General features: G+C 46.1%; 2 protein-coding genes across 2 annotated transcripts; both read right to left on the bottom strand.

Annotated features, from left to right (window-relative positions):
* Positions 1–8,396: 8,396 nt before the first annotated feature.
* LOC124672071 (translation initiation factor IF-2-like) lies at positions 8,397–9,711 on the bottom strand. Its single transcript, XM_047208362.1, has 3 exons — positions 9,621–9,711; positions 8,537–9,397; positions 8,397–8,428 (listed from the first exon to the last, which is right to left on the bottom strand). The coding sequence occupies exons 1-3, from the start codon at positions 9,709–9,711 to the stop codon at positions 8,397–8,399; spliced, it is 984 nt and encodes a 327-aa protein (XP_047064318.1).
* A 1,050-nt stretch (positions 9,712–10,761) lies between these two features.
* LOC124675682 (ribosome maturation protein SBDS-like) lies at positions 10,762–15,479 on the bottom strand. Its single transcript, XM_047211757.1, has 4 exons — positions 15,149–15,479; positions 14,838–15,038; positions 12,286–12,453; positions 10,762–11,598 (listed from the first exon to the last, which is right to left on the bottom strand). Exons 1-4 carry the CDS (start codon positions 15,410–15,412, stop codon positions 11,143–11,145), a joined length of 1,089 nt encoding a protein of 362 aa, XP_047067713.1. The 5' UTR covers positions 15,413–15,479; the 3' UTR covers positions 10,762–11,142.
* Between the last annotated feature and the right edge of the window lie 1,536 nt (positions 15,480–17,015).

Genomic DNA, 17,015 nt, shown 5'->3' with positions numbered 1-17,015 from the left:
CCAAATACGTCAAAAAAATATGCTATAAATATGGTAATAGAAAAATCTGATCCGACCCGGTCCATTACATCTCTACATGTAATACACCCTCTGGCTTAAAATAATTACCCAGAAATACATATGTCTAGATACATCTATTCTTAGGCAACTATTTTAAATCGGAGGGAGTAATGAATGAGCCCCACCTGATAGATAAGCATGAAGCTTGCAGTTTTAGGGTGGGTGACTCTGCACACTTTAGAGACTCCAAAAAAAAGGACCTCAGTTCAGAGAGGCTCAAATTTTAGTTGATATTAAGTTATTAGCTAGTTAAAATATTTTTTGTAACTTTGTAAAAGTGAACTATTTAAAAGATAGGGTTAGTCACTGTCTTGCTAACTTAGCAAGAGCGGTACATCGAACCGAATTTTAGCTCGGTTCTAGCCCCGATGTTGTTATTCAGAAGTTGGATTAAGAGTTTTTTGTAGCCATTTCTACTTAATGAAGATCTGTTTTACCCGCAAGAAAAAGTTAGCTAGATTTGCTATTAGTGCTTTCCTTAAAGGACTTATTGTTGTGTCGGTTATATATTAAGTTTTTTCTTTGACCTAGACAACGAGGTAGATGTTGGCCGCATCGAAATCACCACCTTCGGTACAATCTTTTGTAAGGATCATAACTTCTACAACATTTTTCTTTGTAGTTTCCACATGTCCTACGTTTAATCTGCTGCATATTTCACCAGTTTTTTGCTAGTCCATGGCTTAGCTCAGTTAATCCAGCTATATTTTTTTTAGAAATCAGTGTCTACTTCGACGTGCTCCACTATCTTAGGTCCAACGGATGACAAATTTTATCGATAACTCATGGTATATGGTCTCTTGGCACATTTTATAATTGTTGGATCAAAATAAATCTACTACAACCTACAAGCATTAAGAATCATAATATTTAGACAACCAATAATTTTCAAATGATTGTTATCTCTTCTGCAAACTAAATAAACAAAACATTTCGAAATAATCACTAACGCTTCATATAAATTGGATCTATGGCGGCCTATAGTGCAAACACAAAAACATATCTTTCAAATGGATAATCGTTTTCTGCAATTTTTCCAAGTTTGATGAATTATGTGCATAAACTCAGGGTATTCAGATCCAACCGTCAGTTTTGCTATCAGCTGAGCTAAGCAGTGCATTAACAAAGAACAGGTGAAATGTGCAGAAAAATTAGACATGGAAGTGATGAAAACTGCAGAAAAAAAATACCGTAGAACTGGCATTCGTTACATAAACTCACACTGAAGCTGGTGGAAACTGCAATTTGCTCGTAGCCAGCATGGGGAAGAGGACCTCGGGGCTGCTTCTAGGAAGTCTGATGAAACTGCCATTTCATCATAGGCGTTTCGGCGTGCACGATGCCCGCTTCGGCGCGGCATGGTTCCCTTGTGCTCCACTGCCTCTGGTTGTGTATACTCCATTGACGGAGTGATTGCCAAATAGGATTGGATGTACTCTTGTTCAGCGCTCTTAAGTACATTCAGGCTATAGCCTCGCTCGGGTTGGTTGTACTCACCACTCACCATTTCACCAAGGAAATGTCAAATACACTTCGGATGGAACATTATTTTAACCTGCAGCTCGACGTCGCAACATGTGTGCTTGAAAAGTAAGACCCACGTACAACGGCCCTTGATTAGAGCCACAGATGTCAAGCCAAAATCCAGCTTCTATATTGTGGTGACCGGTAACATATACGGACTGGAAAAATAAGGCACACATGTTGACCGGTACCATCTATAGAATTTGTGGTGACGGTCCAGCTTAGATACTCACACTTGACTGTGTACTTTCGTACAGTATGTGGTGACTCATGGCGATAAGTCCCGCGCAACTTCATAGTGACTAGTGAGATATAACTGCGCAGAAGTAATACATGTGCATTGACTAACAACAGCTCAAGATTTGTTCCTAATCAGGAACCAAATCTTGAATTTCAATTGTTACCTCTGTTCCTAAATGTAAAGCATTTTGGCAAACGAAATTTAGTTTTCCAAAACTTTTGTAATAATGATTCATTTATACTCTGTTTTGGAGGAGAATTTTCATTTTTCATCCACCCAAATCTCTTCTGATAAATCCTTTCATCTTTTCTTTCATATGGTGCTAATACTTTTTACTATAATTCTTGTAGCTTTCTTATCCTAACAGAGTTATAAAAATCGTGTGCGCCCTATTCATAAGAATGGAGGTAATAGGATTATGGTTTGGAAATATCACGCATCAACAAACATTGACCACAACACGATAGCTTGCTAGCCTATGCTCTCCTTGATTTTGTCTGGTGGCTCCAGATTCTTGCACGCCCCCCTCCCCCCCTCCCTTGCCGCCGCCATAGGCAACCACCGGAAAGTGATGCAGTGCCAAGGATGGCAGCTGCAAGGCTATCGCGGCTCTACTTCTCTGTTGGAGGGTTTCGTCGCCTGGGGCGGCGGCCTCGTTTGGTGAGGGCGGCATGGATCCTGGTGGCGGGTAACACTCGCAGGTGTTGCCAACCGCCCTCTCTGGTCGCACGGGCTATGAGGGGACGGTGGACGGTGGCTGCAGCATGGAGGTCACCATGTTGACCTCCGCCAGTTTCTGAAGACGGCGACACCGCACCACGCAGATCCCACCCTTCTAGCTTCGATCCCTCTGGATCTGGAGCCGTCTCGGGGTGATGCATGGTGTTAGGCTCTGTTCGGGAGAATTCCCTGGTCGGTGGTGGCGGTGTCGTTGCCTATTCGATGGTACCCCGGAGGAGGGATCCTCACGGAGGGGGGAAGAAGTAGGGATCATAGGTCGAGAGCCATTGAGACGGTGATACGCGGTTTACCCAGCTTCGGAACACGCTGCTCAGAGGCAGGGCCTACTGTTGCTTGTCTGGAATTATCTAGGCGCTTTCGTGTTGTTACAATGAGTTGTGGTTGTGCCTCTAGTGCTCCCGAGATCTGGCTTATAAAGGAGCCATGATATAGGGTTTACATGGAGAATCCTAGACGGAATACAATCTTGCCTAACTATGGAATATTACATTGTCGAGCACATCAAGGATCCACCTATACCTAAAACATCGTACTGGATCCGGCTACCTTCATGGGCTTTGCCGGATCCGACTCCTGGCGCAGGTCGGGCTAGATCTGGCTCCTTGTTCTTGGGTTCTACTTCTTCCATCTTGATCAACAACAAGTGGGCCGCCGGTGGGTCGTAGGCTTCCACCACCATCTGTGGGCCACCCAGACTTGCCGGATCTAGGCACTGTCGATGGTACACCTATGAAGTATATCCACAACAGTACCCCCAGAGTTCTCCGAGGTTCACCATATCTTCCGTCTTGCTCCTGCCTCTGAAATATCCGGCTAGCTTCCCGGAAGTCTTGGAAATCTTGAAGAACTCCGACTTCTAAAATACCTTTCCAGCTTCTTTGTCGGAAAATATTTCCTTCCACAGGACTTCATCCATCGACCAAACTTTCAAAAAAATTCTCTAGATAATCATCTCGTAGAATTCAAACTAAGTACCTCAGAGTTTCCCGGACCCCCCCCCCCAAAGGAGATCAAATGGTTCCGCCAACTCAGTCTCCAATTTCGGGTAATTCCAACGGTAACTTAATCCCTTTGCCTATTTTACCGGTAGGGTTTTGGACACGTGTCCATCATACAACAGCGCGATGCTTCCGTTCCGACCACAGGATGCGGAGCACGAATCTCATTCCCTGGCTATAAATATCACCATCGCAGGTTTTATCTTCTCTAATCCTCTCATTATCCCCTTACGTCACTCTCACTCTAGCGCCGCCTCCGAGCTCCTCGCGTCATCGTGCCGGAACCTTGCCGGAGTTTCACCGGAGCATCGCCGCCGCACCGTGTTCATTAGCAGTTCTTAAGTCCGGCAAGCCACCGTACCAAAACCTTGCCACCGGTCAGCTCGACCACCGCGGACTCCATCCTCGGGTAAGTTCTCCGGCCACAAGCTTTTCAACCGGAGCTCGTAGGGATGAATCAAGTGAACCATTTCATTTCCGGCTAGCTTCACTCATACTAGCTCTTTGTGCAGTTATGTCTTCTCCTCCTTCCTCTCAGTCGGATCCTATCATGGCGACGCCGCTCGCCTTCGCCCCTCCTCCCCTGATTCCAGTCCGACTGGATCCTTTCCAGGGATGCGGCAAAACCATTGAGGGTAAGACCACCGATCTGGCACAGCTTGTCGGAAAGGAAAAGATGGAGCAGAAGGTCGAAGAGGCCGCTACCAAAAAATCCAAGGCTCGGACACGCGAGGGTGAAGTGAAAGGGCAATGGTGGCCCTGCACCGGCACTGAAGAGGAGCTTCGGAGCATGGAGGCGGAAGGATTCCTGCTTCCCGGATCCTGGAGGGTGACTCCGGGCTCTCCAAGTCCCGCTCCGGAAGCCGGATAGTGGGTGCTGACAAAAGCACTTGTGGAGCGAGGCTTTTCGCTCCCGACGAGCGATTTCTTCGCGGAAATCCTCAAGATGTACAAAATCCAGCCCCACAACATCTCCCCGAATAGCATCCTCGCCATCTCCAACCAGGCAACCACGTTACATTATGCGAGGGTCATCTCCGGGTAAAGCCAGATATGACTCTCTTTCAAATTTATTTCTCCGCCGGGAAGGAGACGGTCCCCAAGTCCTCGGCACTTGCCAACTGCGGCAACGTCACCTTCAAGCTCCGCCAAGGCCGGATCTACCCTCACACGGATCGACATGAATCTGTGAGGTATTGGTCTAGCGGGTTCTTCTACGTGAAGGACGTGGGATCTCCGGCAAGCATAAGGGTGTTGCCTCCTTTCAAGGATGGGCCCGCAGCCAAGACCTCCGCCAGGAACGCCAACCCGCACATCTCTGACTTCCCGGAGATCGAGAAGATGGCCAAGAGGATCTCCAAGCTGGTGAGCTCCGGGCCGACGGGGAAGGATCTAACCATGGCTTGGTTTACCAAGCGGATCCAACCTCTCCAGCACCGCGGGCGGTTGATGTGTTTTTATGGTGGCCGCGATGACAACATGCGTGCCACCAAAGATAATTTATCCTCTGATGCCCTAGACAAGCGGCTCCGGGTAATGATCAAGATTCCGCGTGAGGTTCACTCTCACGCGTGCGGCCACGACATCTAAACGGAGGGCGCCGGACCTTCGGTAAGCATTTTCTGACTTGATCATGTTTCCATTTCGCGCCTGCGAATTTTTCTAAGGACTTTTATCATTTTCTTCAGTTTGAATCACTCGAGGAGAAGGACCTCGGGTTCTTGGTCCGAACCCCCATCGCTGGGACGTCCAACCCGGAGGCTGCATCCGACGTGGAAGAGACCGAGGTGGTTCCCCCGCAAAGCGGGAACGGGAAACTACCTCCGGCTCAAAGGCCAAGCGCCCCCGCGGAATCCCCAGCGCCAAGTCCACTAGGGACCTCGAGAAGGAGAAACTCCGCCTCAAGGAGATTGACACCAGCAGCAGCAAACAGGGCGGAATCGAACGGTTTTTCGCCAAGGCTGGGTACTGATGTATTTTCCGTCTTCCCTTTGTCATCTTTAAACTGCAATCTGTCTCATCACTTGAATCTTTTCTGAATATGTAGCAAGGTGGCCGGAGCAAAGCCCAAGAAGAAGACTAAACCATCTCTGCCTTCCGTTCCCATAACGCCCGAGGTTGAGGCCCCTCCGAAGCCCTCTTCATCAACTATTTCACGCAAGGACAAAGAAGTCATCCATATTGACGATGACGTGGAAAACGTTGTTGATTCCGGGAAGGACGCCTCTTCCTCCATGCCTTCTACGGATGTACCTATTAAGACCTCGGCTGAAGCTCCGGCTAATGATGCCGCAAAGAATATGAAACTTGCTCATGGTACGCCCTGCCACACATCCCCAATTATTTCCGGTTCTCTTTAAGGCTCCCCTCCACCATCGTTATAAAGAAATAACAAATTTTATAATGAAGTCTGGGGGAACCCGGAGAGCGAGCAACAAGACATGACAGATTTCGAGGACTCGTTCTGCATCTTCTTCGCCAAGCACAAGGCCGTTCGCCAGGTAACACTAGCCCCAAGCATTAGATTATGCTTTTTTTCCGAGTAAAGAGCTAGGCCAATTCTTAACTTGTTATCTTGTATGCTCATTCTATGTTTGGCGGAAACTCAAAATTTTCCTGCTCAAAAAGATTTATCTTTCGCCCAGCCCCCCAGATTTTAATTCCGGCTAACAATCGAGCCATGCGTTTTGCAGAACACCCGCTTGCTTCATGATGACATGAAAAAATTTATACTTGAGGAGGCATGATCGAAGGCCTTAGCAAGAAGGAGGTGGAGAACCAGTAGGTAATAGAGGTCCTTCAGGATCGTCTCAATACCAGCCAAGGTAGGCTTCCGACATACCTTAGGTTCTATCCATCTCGTTATGTTGTGGAAATAATTTGTACTAACTAACTTTTCTGCACTTCAGACCTCCTAGCCAGCAGGCCCTCCACCGATGGCCTCTCCGCCAAGCTCCAGACACCAAGGCACCCTCAAAGAATCTCAATCAAATGAGATTAAAATCAAAAAGGATCTGGAGACCTAGCACGCGCTATACTTTGGCATCCAAGTTGAAGTCTGCTGAGGCAGAGGCGAAGGCCATTGACAAGATTATCTTCGGTAAGAAATGATCTATGCTTAATTTCCACCTTAAGTGTATCTTTCTCTTAGCTCATACCCGGAAACTGGCCGAAATATCTGTACGCGCCAGCCTTGATTGGATTTGAGCGCAAGGAGCATGACAAGCTCACCCGGACGGAAGCGTATGAAGATGTCGGATCCGCCATCGAGGATCTAATGAACGCATTCCGGGGAATTTCCACCAAGCTGTCTCTGAAGCGGGCCAGCACCAAGGTCATGGACACAATGACAAACATGATGTCCCTGGTGCCGGATCTGATCCGAGATTGGCAGGAATTCTATGCCCGTGGCTCCGCTGCTCGTGCCCTGTGCAAAGCACATTTTCCGGCCATGGACCTTGCGCACATTGGCCTTGGAGTTCCCAAAGCTACCAACATCAAGAAACTCATCCGAGAAGTTAGCGGATTCGATTCTCTCTTCGCTTCTCGCGTAGATCACTTGTTTTACTCTCAGACGGACGGATTTAGCTCGCCAAAAGAAATGATCGGCGCAGTGAACGCAGTTATCTATGAGCCTCTCAAACTCCAAATCTCCGATCCATCTCTGAAGCTAAATCAGAAAAATATGAATTTCCCAAATAATCTCGTACTTTTCTCAAAAGAAGAAAAATAAGAGGGATCTGGTACAGCATAAGAATACATGCTTAGTTTTTTTAAGAGGATGCCTGCTTAGTTATGAGGTGGTGCAGAATGAACTTCTACTCCCTCAGGTCCATAATAAGTGTCGTAGTTTTTGTTCAAACTTGAGCGGAAACCACGACACTTATTATGAATCAGAGGGAGTACTATAATTATATTTTGAACGGTGACATGTGAAGCTTAGTGTTGAAGGAAAATCGGTCTCTTGTTGTTTTGGTGCAATAATTATAATATTTTGGAGGAAAAATGGTCTCTTGTATAGTTATGGTTTCTCATGTAAAGGTCATGCCAGTCTCCGCGTTGTACCTGTGAAGATTTTTCATATCTTAATACAACTGACATGCTGGTTGCCTGTTCTTCAAAAAAAGAATGTAGCATAGCATCTTGGCTCGGTGATCAATTAACATTTGACCAGCTCTGCTATACCCTGTTCTTGGTTGCTTTGTGTGGTTTTTTGTAAGGATTTCATGTATTTTGGCATTTTTCATGTCCATATGGGGTAGCGGCCGCAGCAGCAAATTTTTCCTACTGTAACCATGCCGATGCAAAAAAAGGAGATCAAGGTAGGCTCAAGTCTGAAGTTCATGCAGTGCATCAATCAAAATAACTAATAGCTGTAGTTGGTCTCCTAGATGTTTTACTACGCTCTTGTATTTATTATTTTTCGCATGGCCCCTGCAATCCTAGGTGTCATATTGGCTTTTGATCTGCAGATCGATGCTTGGATCAATGTCATATATAATCTGCCATGTGCTGAAAGCAGTCGAGCTTGATCAGACTGCTTAACTAATACAGATTCCATGGGTTTAGCGTGAAGACGAAGTTAGCATCTACCACTATTTGACTTAACTAATCTTGTAGAATAAGATAAAAAGTTAAAGGGGCAAACCAGCAACATCGATCCTGACTAACTAAGAGCTGGTTGCATAATACACATGTCAAGGAATCACCTTCGCACTAACCAGCTACTTACAAAAAACTGCATTTCTGTGGCCTAGAAACAGAATCGAGAAGAAGAAGAAGAATATCGAAAAACCCCGCTCATCGAACGGCATCATATTCTCTTGGTACCGTCAGACAAGGTCGAACGCGCACTGGTCATAGCCTGCAGAAACCATGAGAAACGGGAAAATGATGATAAGAAATCGGAATGGTGAGAGAAGCCCTGCCATGACCATGATCATGGTGGCGCAAATCAGCTAGTAGTGCTTACTTGGGTCGCTGGTGACGATGGTGGCTGTGCCCCCGAAGTCGCAGGTGCCGCCGTTGGCCCTGGTCATCTGCCAGTAGCTGTTGAAGGCGTAGGAGGCGTGGGCGAGCACGGTGTCCGGCTGGGAGCAGGCGCCGGCGGGCTGGATGGAGCGGCACTCGGCGCCGGAGCCGCACGCGTAGTCCATGGCCTCCTGCAGGATCGGGTCCGGCACCGTGGGCTTGGCCACGCACCACATCGCCTGCCCGGCCCCCGGCGCCATCGGCGGGGCCAGCGGCGGCGGGTAGATGATCGGCGGCATGAACCCGCCGCCGCCGCCCCCGCGTCCACCTTCGTCGCCGCCGCCTCCGCCACCGCCTCCACCTTCGCCGCTGCCGCCCCCCGAGCCTGTGCCGGAGTCGTTGGGCGGGCTGGGCACCACGACGATCGGGCTCGGCGGCGCCGTCCCGGGCGGGCTCGGAGCGAACTGTGGCGGGTTGATGGGCGTGGGCGTGACCGTCGGCGTACCCGTTCCAGGGCTGGAGCCCGGGGTGCTGGTGCCGGCCGGCGGGCTGGGCTCGAAGGACGGCGGGATGGGCGTGATCGGCGGAAGCTGGTCCGGGGCGGAAGGGGTGGAGGAGGACGGCCCCGTCGAGGAGAATGGCGGCGTGGACGACGACGGGGGAGCGTTCGGTGGGTTCACGCAGAAGGGAGGGTTGACGCTGTCGGCGGCGGCGGCGAGGCTCGCGGCGGTGTCCCCGTCCTGGGCGCTAGCGTCTGCAGGAGGCGGCAGGTACGGCGTCGGCTGCACTTCCCTGACGAAGTTGAGCTTGAAGAGCGCGTTCATGAGCGAGTTCCTCTTGCTCTGCCTCAGCGCTCTCGCCTCTGCTCCACGAACAAAGACTCGGCTTAGTTAGCACCATTGATTGATTACACAATGCAGTGCAGGCAACACGAATATCATCAACAAGGAAATAGGAAACTGATCAGTGGTATTTGGCAATGCAAGCCTCACTCTGTTTTCAGAGATCGAAAGGTGGACTGACTGACACTCTAACGGAGAAAAATGATAAAATATGACGCCTGCTGGGAGTGAGAGTGAGCTTACCACACTGTGGAGTGGTGCCGAGCAGGAGGAGCAGGAAGATGAGCATCGACGGCGGCAGCCGACGGCTGATTCTGGAACTGCTGCGTCCCATGATCTCGCAGAGTCGGCGCCGCGCGTTGGTAGCTAGCTTCCTCCGCCCTGCTATGATCTCCACAATCCGACTGGCACCGGTAGTAGCCAGTGGTTCAGCACTGTGGTGCTTGTTATAGCAGGGGCTTGGACACCAAAGATGGGTTGTGGATCGGCCATGGATATATATATCCCAAAGAAAGAAATGGGAAAAAGTCGGCGGCAGAAAGGAGAGGTCGATCCGTGTAACGAGGAGTGAAGTGCAGTCTAGTGGCGACGATGATACTCTGATACTCTTCTTCCTCTAGGAGCTCCTCGTTTCGCTTTCGCTTTCGCTTTCGGGAGGGAACGCGCGTGGCCCGTCGTCGCTCGCTGGTAAATTGCCGCTTTATTGTGTATATACTCGTCATTATAGCATTGCTTGCCAACGGGCATGGACTGAACTGGTGGTGTGTTTTTTTCCATTCCTGCCTGCGTTTCTTGCCGATTAGTTTTGGTATCTATGCTTGCTTGCCACCGGGGCAACTAACCCAGCAAACGGCACAAGGATGTCTCAACTCATGTTGTACTCCCACTTGCTTTACGCATGTTGAAGGAAAGCGCTCGCTCGTGGACTGCTCTTCGTTTTGGGGCCGTGATCTGGGAAAGCATACTGCTGGCCGTCGTGATTTAGCTACCTTGGCTGTTCAGGTCACCAGAGGCCATGGGAAGCTGGCTAACTCTCATCTCTGTGAGTGTTGGTGAGGTAGCAACGCTTGCCATGGCGCAAAGCTCACTGTACTGACGACTTGCTTCTCAGATGCTTTATTTAGAAATGGGAATGAAGAAAATTGTGCAGTGTCTAACTGGTATAATACTGTGGCAGCGTCCATTGCCAACTCCTACTTGGCGGTGCCAGCACACTGTCAAGTAGTATATTATCCTATTATATCCTCCTGCCCTGTTCATATAAGTTTTGTTCCAGATAACAGGTCAGAGCATCTGAGCTACCAAGTCTTAAGCTATACAAAAGCATGAAACATCAACTTGCTGGTAACTTCTGTTTTCGCCTACAGAAGACCAACAGACAATGTATGACAAGACCCAGGATTAATTTCAGTACCAAAGCAACGTCCAGTTGATATACAGAAGTTTCATTAAGCTGTTGGTTCACATACATAACAAGCCCATACCCAATACCGTATCATAGCATACCTTAAGGTAAGGGTGCATCATAGCTGCCACAAAGTTTACTCAGCCAACCGCACATCAGCCAGGGTCTAGCACCTTAATATCTAGACAATACAAACGCATCACATTCTAACAGCTCGCTAGCATACGGCAAAACTAGTTTCCCACTTGCACGTTCCAATGTGTAGTACTCGGAAACAACAAGACTGCAACCTCATGTCCTGTGCATGGCGTTTATCATCATGGAAGGCGTGGTGAGAGGAGGTGTTAGACAAAGCTCACCTCAGTAATCATAGTCCTTCATACCCCTGTTGGACTCTGCCATCTCAATTTCTATCAAGCACTCCTCTTGGCTGAGCGGAGGAAGCCCATTCTTGTTGCGCGTGTAGTTGTGCTTGTGCCAGGCTGATTTGCAATGGTCTCTGTACGACTTGTCCTCCATCACTATGGCACACTCTTTGCATCTTTTCTGGTTTTTGCCTAGTGCCTGACCCTGGCTTTCCACTTCACTAGAGAGGCTCTGTTTCTGCATGGTTTCGCTTAGCTGAGCAATAGCAGCTGCCTCCTTTGTTGCAGGGACAGAGTGAACCTTCTCCACATTGTCTTCCACATTGTCATATTGGTCTGTAGAAGAGCCACCTTCTGCATGTGCCGACACTGAGAGCACTTCCACCCTCCCTTGCACGTCCTTCAATCTCTCTTCACACGAGTGCAGAATAGATGGCTCAATCTCACATACCTGCAAAACATTATCAACAGAGTACACCAATTAATGGACATGAAGATATCACGGTTTTGGAGAATAACACCATCAGTGTCAGGAAGGAGGAAAACGCCAAGTAGCCTAAGTAGACTTGAATGTTGAGATAATTGTAGATGAACACTACAAAAGGAGCAGCCAAGGAAGCTTCTGAATGATACAACTCTTACTAAATGATAGCACAAACCATTTACCAGATCTCTACAACATCACTGGGGCAAGATACAAACTAGTATATCATCCGATATACTCCCTCCGTACACAAATGTATGGCGTTATAGCCACATTATAGGTTCACTCACTTTTATTTGTATCTAGTCTACTTTTAATGTGTAGGTTCACTCATTTTAGTTTATATCTAGTCTACTTCAAAAATATCTAAAACATCTTATATTAGTGCACGGAGGGAGTATTAATTTAAATTTATGGAAGACACATTTAGTGGGGAACTCGCAAGGATGAAAATCTTATAAAAATCATAATCAGGCAACACAGTAATGGCTCGCAGTCGCAGAAACATAATCTGGAAGACTTGCAATACATCATCCTACATTAACTGAAGGGAGACTAATTCAGTGGGGAACCCCACATGGATAAAAATCTGATAGAAAATCATAATCAGGCAACGCGGTAATGGCTGGGAGAAACATTATATATAAGACTTACAAGGGAAGACTGACTGCCAGATTCATCCTTTGAAATAACAATAGCGTTCCACTCATCAAGCTTCTCCATAAGACCAGCCAGATTGGACTTTGGTGCAGTGAACCGCACCGTCAATGGTGCACGCTTTATAGGGAAGTGCTCGATGAGCTTCTTGATAACCTTGAGTGCCTGAAAATTTGTGAAAATGCAAATAAGGTTAGCCTACGGGGTAGATAAAAAGATAACACAGCTATAACAATATTAGTATACTGCTACATTTATCGTGTTGTCCTAAGTGCAGGTTAACAAAAAAAAGGTTAAACCAAAACATAAACGTGCAAGTATCATCATTACTGTCACAGAGTTCACTTAAGTCTTTTTTATAACGAGAAATTGCATCAGTAGAAGCTATTGGTATTGGGTTGACTCCAAAGGAAGAGAACTGAAATAGGTATGCATTTTCTTCTCTTACCAGGCTATAGTAGCAAAAACCAAGAAAATCCATTGGAAAGTTATGATAGATTCAACACAAGTGGTACACAATTAATGGACATCTAATAGTGTCCTGGCTATTTTTATACATACAGAAGATAGTAAGATGTATATAACAAAGCGAACAGCCTCTAATGTATCACCTTTAAGTGAACACCTCCATAAAGGAGGATTCACATACATTTCTTGCAACTGAGGTTTGGCACATGCCACATTCGTGTTAACAGTAACATAATTTTTTCATGCTACTAGACCTGAACTCAACAGAACAAAGGCTGAGAGAATGCTTCTTAGTTCTTACTAGTTTCTTCCAATCGGAACCAATTCTGATTAAATAGTATATTTGCTGCATCAGTAAGAGATCTTCACTTCAGAAACACTATTCTCAGCTCTTCCACCAACTACTAGTCCTACACTCCTACACAACATCAATGGTTTGTAGGGCGTGCCTAATTTGCAAATGAAGATATCTGCACTTGCGTCCTCACTCCCCTTTTCTTCATGTTTAATTTTGTATTTACCAGGAATAAGATGAACTTCAACGACGGTGTGCTTCTATCCTTAGCTCATATTTTACCACCTATGTTTAGTGGGATTGCGTAATATCTTTAGGCAAAGTTGATAGAAAATAATTAAAAAAAAAAGTGGTCACTGTTCTATTCCAATAGCAGGGAAGGCAGAAAGTCGGCAGCTAACTGTTCATTCAGGCGGTTTTGACACATAAACAGCTAACAGTGGTACAGATATCTTTAGTTATGTTTAAATGACGGTGGCATACAGTGCTGTTAAAATAAATAACTAGTTCCCTGATAATACAGAATAACAGGAATCAAAAGGTCGGGTATTTCTACAGTGTGTATGGTACTGCAGCCCAATTTGCAAATGCAGATATCTGCACTTGCATCCTCACTCCCCCTTTCTGCATGTTCCATGTTGTATTTACCAGGAATAAAATGAACTTCAACGACGGTGCGCTTCTATCCTTAACTCGTATTTTACCACCTATGTTTAGTTGGATTGCATAATATCTTTAGGCAAAGTTGATAAAATTAAACAAAAAAAAGTGGTCACTGTTCTATTCCAATAGCAGGGAAGGCAGAAAGTCAGCAGCTAAGTGTTCATTCAGGCGGTTTTTTGACACATAAAACAGATACGAGTGGTACAGCTATCTGTAGTTATGTTTAAATGATGGTGACACACAGTGCTGTCAAAACTACTTCTCTGATAATACAGAATAACAGGAATCAGAAGGTCAGGTATTTCTACAATGTGTATGTACTGCAGCCCAATTTGCAAATGTGCCTAATTTGCAAATGCAGATATCTGCACTTTAGTCCTCACTCCTCCTTTCTGCATGTTCCATTTTGTATTTACCAGGAGTAAAATGAACTTCGACAACGGTACGCTTCTATCCTTAGCTCATATTGTACCACCTATGTTTAGTTGGATTGCATATTTTCTTTGGGTAGGCCAGAAGTCGGCAGCTTACTGTCCATTCAGGCAGTTTTGACACATAGAAGTATAGAACAGTTAACAGTGGTGCTATTTTTAGTTATGTTGTAAATGATGGTGAGCTACAGTGCCATCAAAATAAATAGCTACTACTCTAATAATACAGGATAACAGGAATCAGAAGGTCGGGTATTTGTACAATGTGTATGATACTACGGCCCAAAGCAACAATAAGATACCAGGAGGTCAGCTATTTCTATAATGTGTATGATAGTAAGGCCTAGAGCACAATTCCCTAAAGAATGCAGAAAGTCAGCAGCTACCTGTTCATTCAGGCGGTTTTTTGACACATAAAACAGATAACAGTGGTACAGCTATCTGTAGTTATGTTTAAATGATGGTGACATACAGTGCTGTCAAAATAAATAACTACTTCTCTGATAATACAGAATAACAGGAATTAGAAGGTCAGGTATTTCTACAATGTGTATGATACTGCAGCCCAATGCAACAATAAGATGTGTATGATAATCAGGCCTAAAGCAACAATTCCCTACAAAATACATGCACACTGCAGGTTCAGAATTGAAAGAAGGTGAGCAGTATATATCCATAGAGTTGGCAGCTACCTGTTCCTTGGAGGTAAGATTTGGATCGACCGCAAAGTGTATCTCGTGCATGAGGCGCTCGATCATGGTCATGGTGTAGGGGCGCCGGGTCTCAGGATTGATGGTCTTCTCCATGACGATTGTGGCGATGTCCCGGAACTGGGAGGACAGCTGCGCCTCCCTCTCCTTGCCGGAAACCTGGAGCTCCCCTTTCTCCAATATCTGACGGAAACGCAACAGTAATAAGCAATCCACCTGGAAATAGGTAGTACGAACGTACTACCTGGAAATAGGTAGTACGAAGAAGGGCAGCGGCGGGGGTGTGGAGTTACCTCGACGCATATTTTGGTGAGGTCGTCTGTTCCGAATGCCTTGATGAGGTCCTTGGACTTGGCGAGGACGCCCTTGGATACGTTGGAGTAGACGGTGTGGGACTGGAGCACCTCGTCGAGGTCCTTCTCGACGCGGGTGCGCCAGGAGAGCACCTTGTTGGGGAAGCAGGCGATCTCGAAGCGCTGGCCGGTCTTCCGCAGGCGCACCACCGCCACGTTGGTCAGCCGCTTCTGCCCCACCGGCTGCACCAGCGTGCGGGACATCTCCGGCGGAGGCGCGCTCGGGTCGGGATGGATTTTGGCCGGAGAGCAAAACCCTAGGGCGAGGAGGAACCTGGAGGCGGCGATGGTGGGAGGAGCGGGGTGGGGGGTTGGGGGACAAAGAGGAGGACGAAACGGGGAGGCCAAGGAAAGTGGTGAGTAGACCTGGGGACACGTGGAACGAGACGTGCTTATCGACTTGTGCTGGGCCGGCAAAGTAGAACCGGTGTTAGAAAGAGAGGCCTGCCGAAGCCTGGTCCGGACTAACAAAGCCCAAATGTTTCCATTTTGCTACAAATTCATGATCTCGCAAAATATTTATGAATTACTTCAAGGTTTCTCTAAGTCAAATTACTTCAAGGTTGTTTCAAGTTTATATGACAGTCTATCAACTTCTACACATCATTTACTTTTATATTTTTATATTGTTGCAACATGTGTAATGTGGTGTACGAGCGTGCGCAAGTAAAAAAAGAAACTATGCTACACTTGAATTTGTAATTAGATGAGTATTAGTTGCTTGAGTCCAACATGTACGACCTGGGCCTACCATGGGGTAGCCAGTATAGTAGAGACAAAATATGGTAGGCTAGACACAAGATAATCAGGTAACGGTCTGACACCCATGGCAAGGATGGTCGGGCCGGTGTGTGTGGTGTGGCGTGGTGGTCTAGATGAGTGTGGTTTTCTCGGTGGCAGTGGAGGAACTAGAGCTCGAGTCACGCTAATACACACTTTATTATGACATAAATTTTTCATGCCCACAATCTACTATACGAAAATATGGTTTATATTGCCTCCGTCTCAAAATATAAGCCTTTTTAGAAAGCTTAAAAAGTTTATATTTTAGAACGAATGTAGTAACTGCTAAGAAGAAAGAATGTAGAAATACAAAAAAATAGCAATAGGAAATTAAAATGCATATTTTATTTATGTCTAATAGGAAATTAAAATGCATACTATATTTATGTCTAGCAGTTTGGGATTTCAAAATACATCATCAAACACAAAGGATCAATAACCTGTAAAGGAAAAGGTAGGTTTTATTTTCAAGTGAAACATAGTAGGATGGCCAAAATTATAACAGTCAAGTAGCTAAAGTTTTCACATTACCTTTTATTTTTTTAGTACATTAGATTCTTTAAAAGCCATGAAATATTTAACCACTTCATCATTGGTGAATTTCTTCATTTATTATTTCTCCATAGAACAAATAATATCATCACTCAAGCTATTATCATCTAGACAATTGTGAAAAAAAATGTTTTCACTAGTTTCATGGTTAAAAAGCACGTCTCAAGTATAGCAGTGGCAAAACTTCCTATAGAAACCAGCATGACCAAAAATACTACGAATACCTTTAACATCCCTGGGACAGGGCATTTTCTCAATTGCTTCCACTTTGGCTCGGTCGACTTCAATTCCTCTTTCAAAAAATTTATGTCCAAGAACAATACCATAAAGTGGCATTTCTTCCAATTAAGAACAAGATTAGTTTCTTCACATCTCTGCAAAACTTCATCAAGATTGTGCAAACAGTTATCGAAAGAAGTTCAGTTCCATAGACGGAGAAATCGTCCATGAATACTTCCACAATTTCTTCACA

Source organism: Lolium rigidum, chromosome 7 (assembly GCF_022539505.1).
Source record: "Lolium rigidum isolate FL_2022 chromosome 7, APGP_CSIRO_Lrig_0.1, whole genome shotgun sequence".
NCBI classification, from domain to species: Eukaryota; Viridiplantae; Streptophyta; class Magnoliopsida; order Poales; family Poaceae; genus Lolium; species Lolium rigidum.
Note: the sequence above shows the minus strand (reverse complement) of the source record. Positions and strands in the feature narration are given on the sequence as shown.

Excerpts from the sequence above, each read along its gene's own strand:
- LOC124672071 (XM_047208362.1), bottom strand. The coding sequence starts at position 9,711 with ATGGGACGCAGCAGTTCCAGAATCAGCCGTCGGCTGCCGCCGTCGATG. Across the intron at positions 9,398-9,620 it reads CGGCACCACTCCACAGTGTG|AGGCGAGAGCGCTGAGGCAG; the intron begins GTAAGCTCACTC and ends TTCGTGGAGCAG. Across the intron at positions 8,429-8,536 it reads CATCGTCACCAGCGACCCAA|GCTATGACCAGTGCGCGTTC; the intron begins GTAAGCACTACT and ends TGGTTTCTGCAG.
- LOC124675682 (XM_047211757.1), bottom strand. The coding sequence starts at position 15,412 with ATGTCCCGCACGCTGGTGCAGCCGGTGGGGCAGAAGCGGCTGACCAAC. Across the intron at positions 15,039-15,148 it reads TCACCAAAATATGCGTCGAG|ATATTGGAGAAAGGGGAGCT; the intron begins GTAACTCCACAC and ends CGTTTCCGTCAG. Across the intron at positions 12,454-14,837 it reads ATCTTACCTCCAAGGAACAG|GCACTCAAGGTTATCAAGAA; the intron begins GTAGCTGCCAAC and ends ACAAATTTTCAG.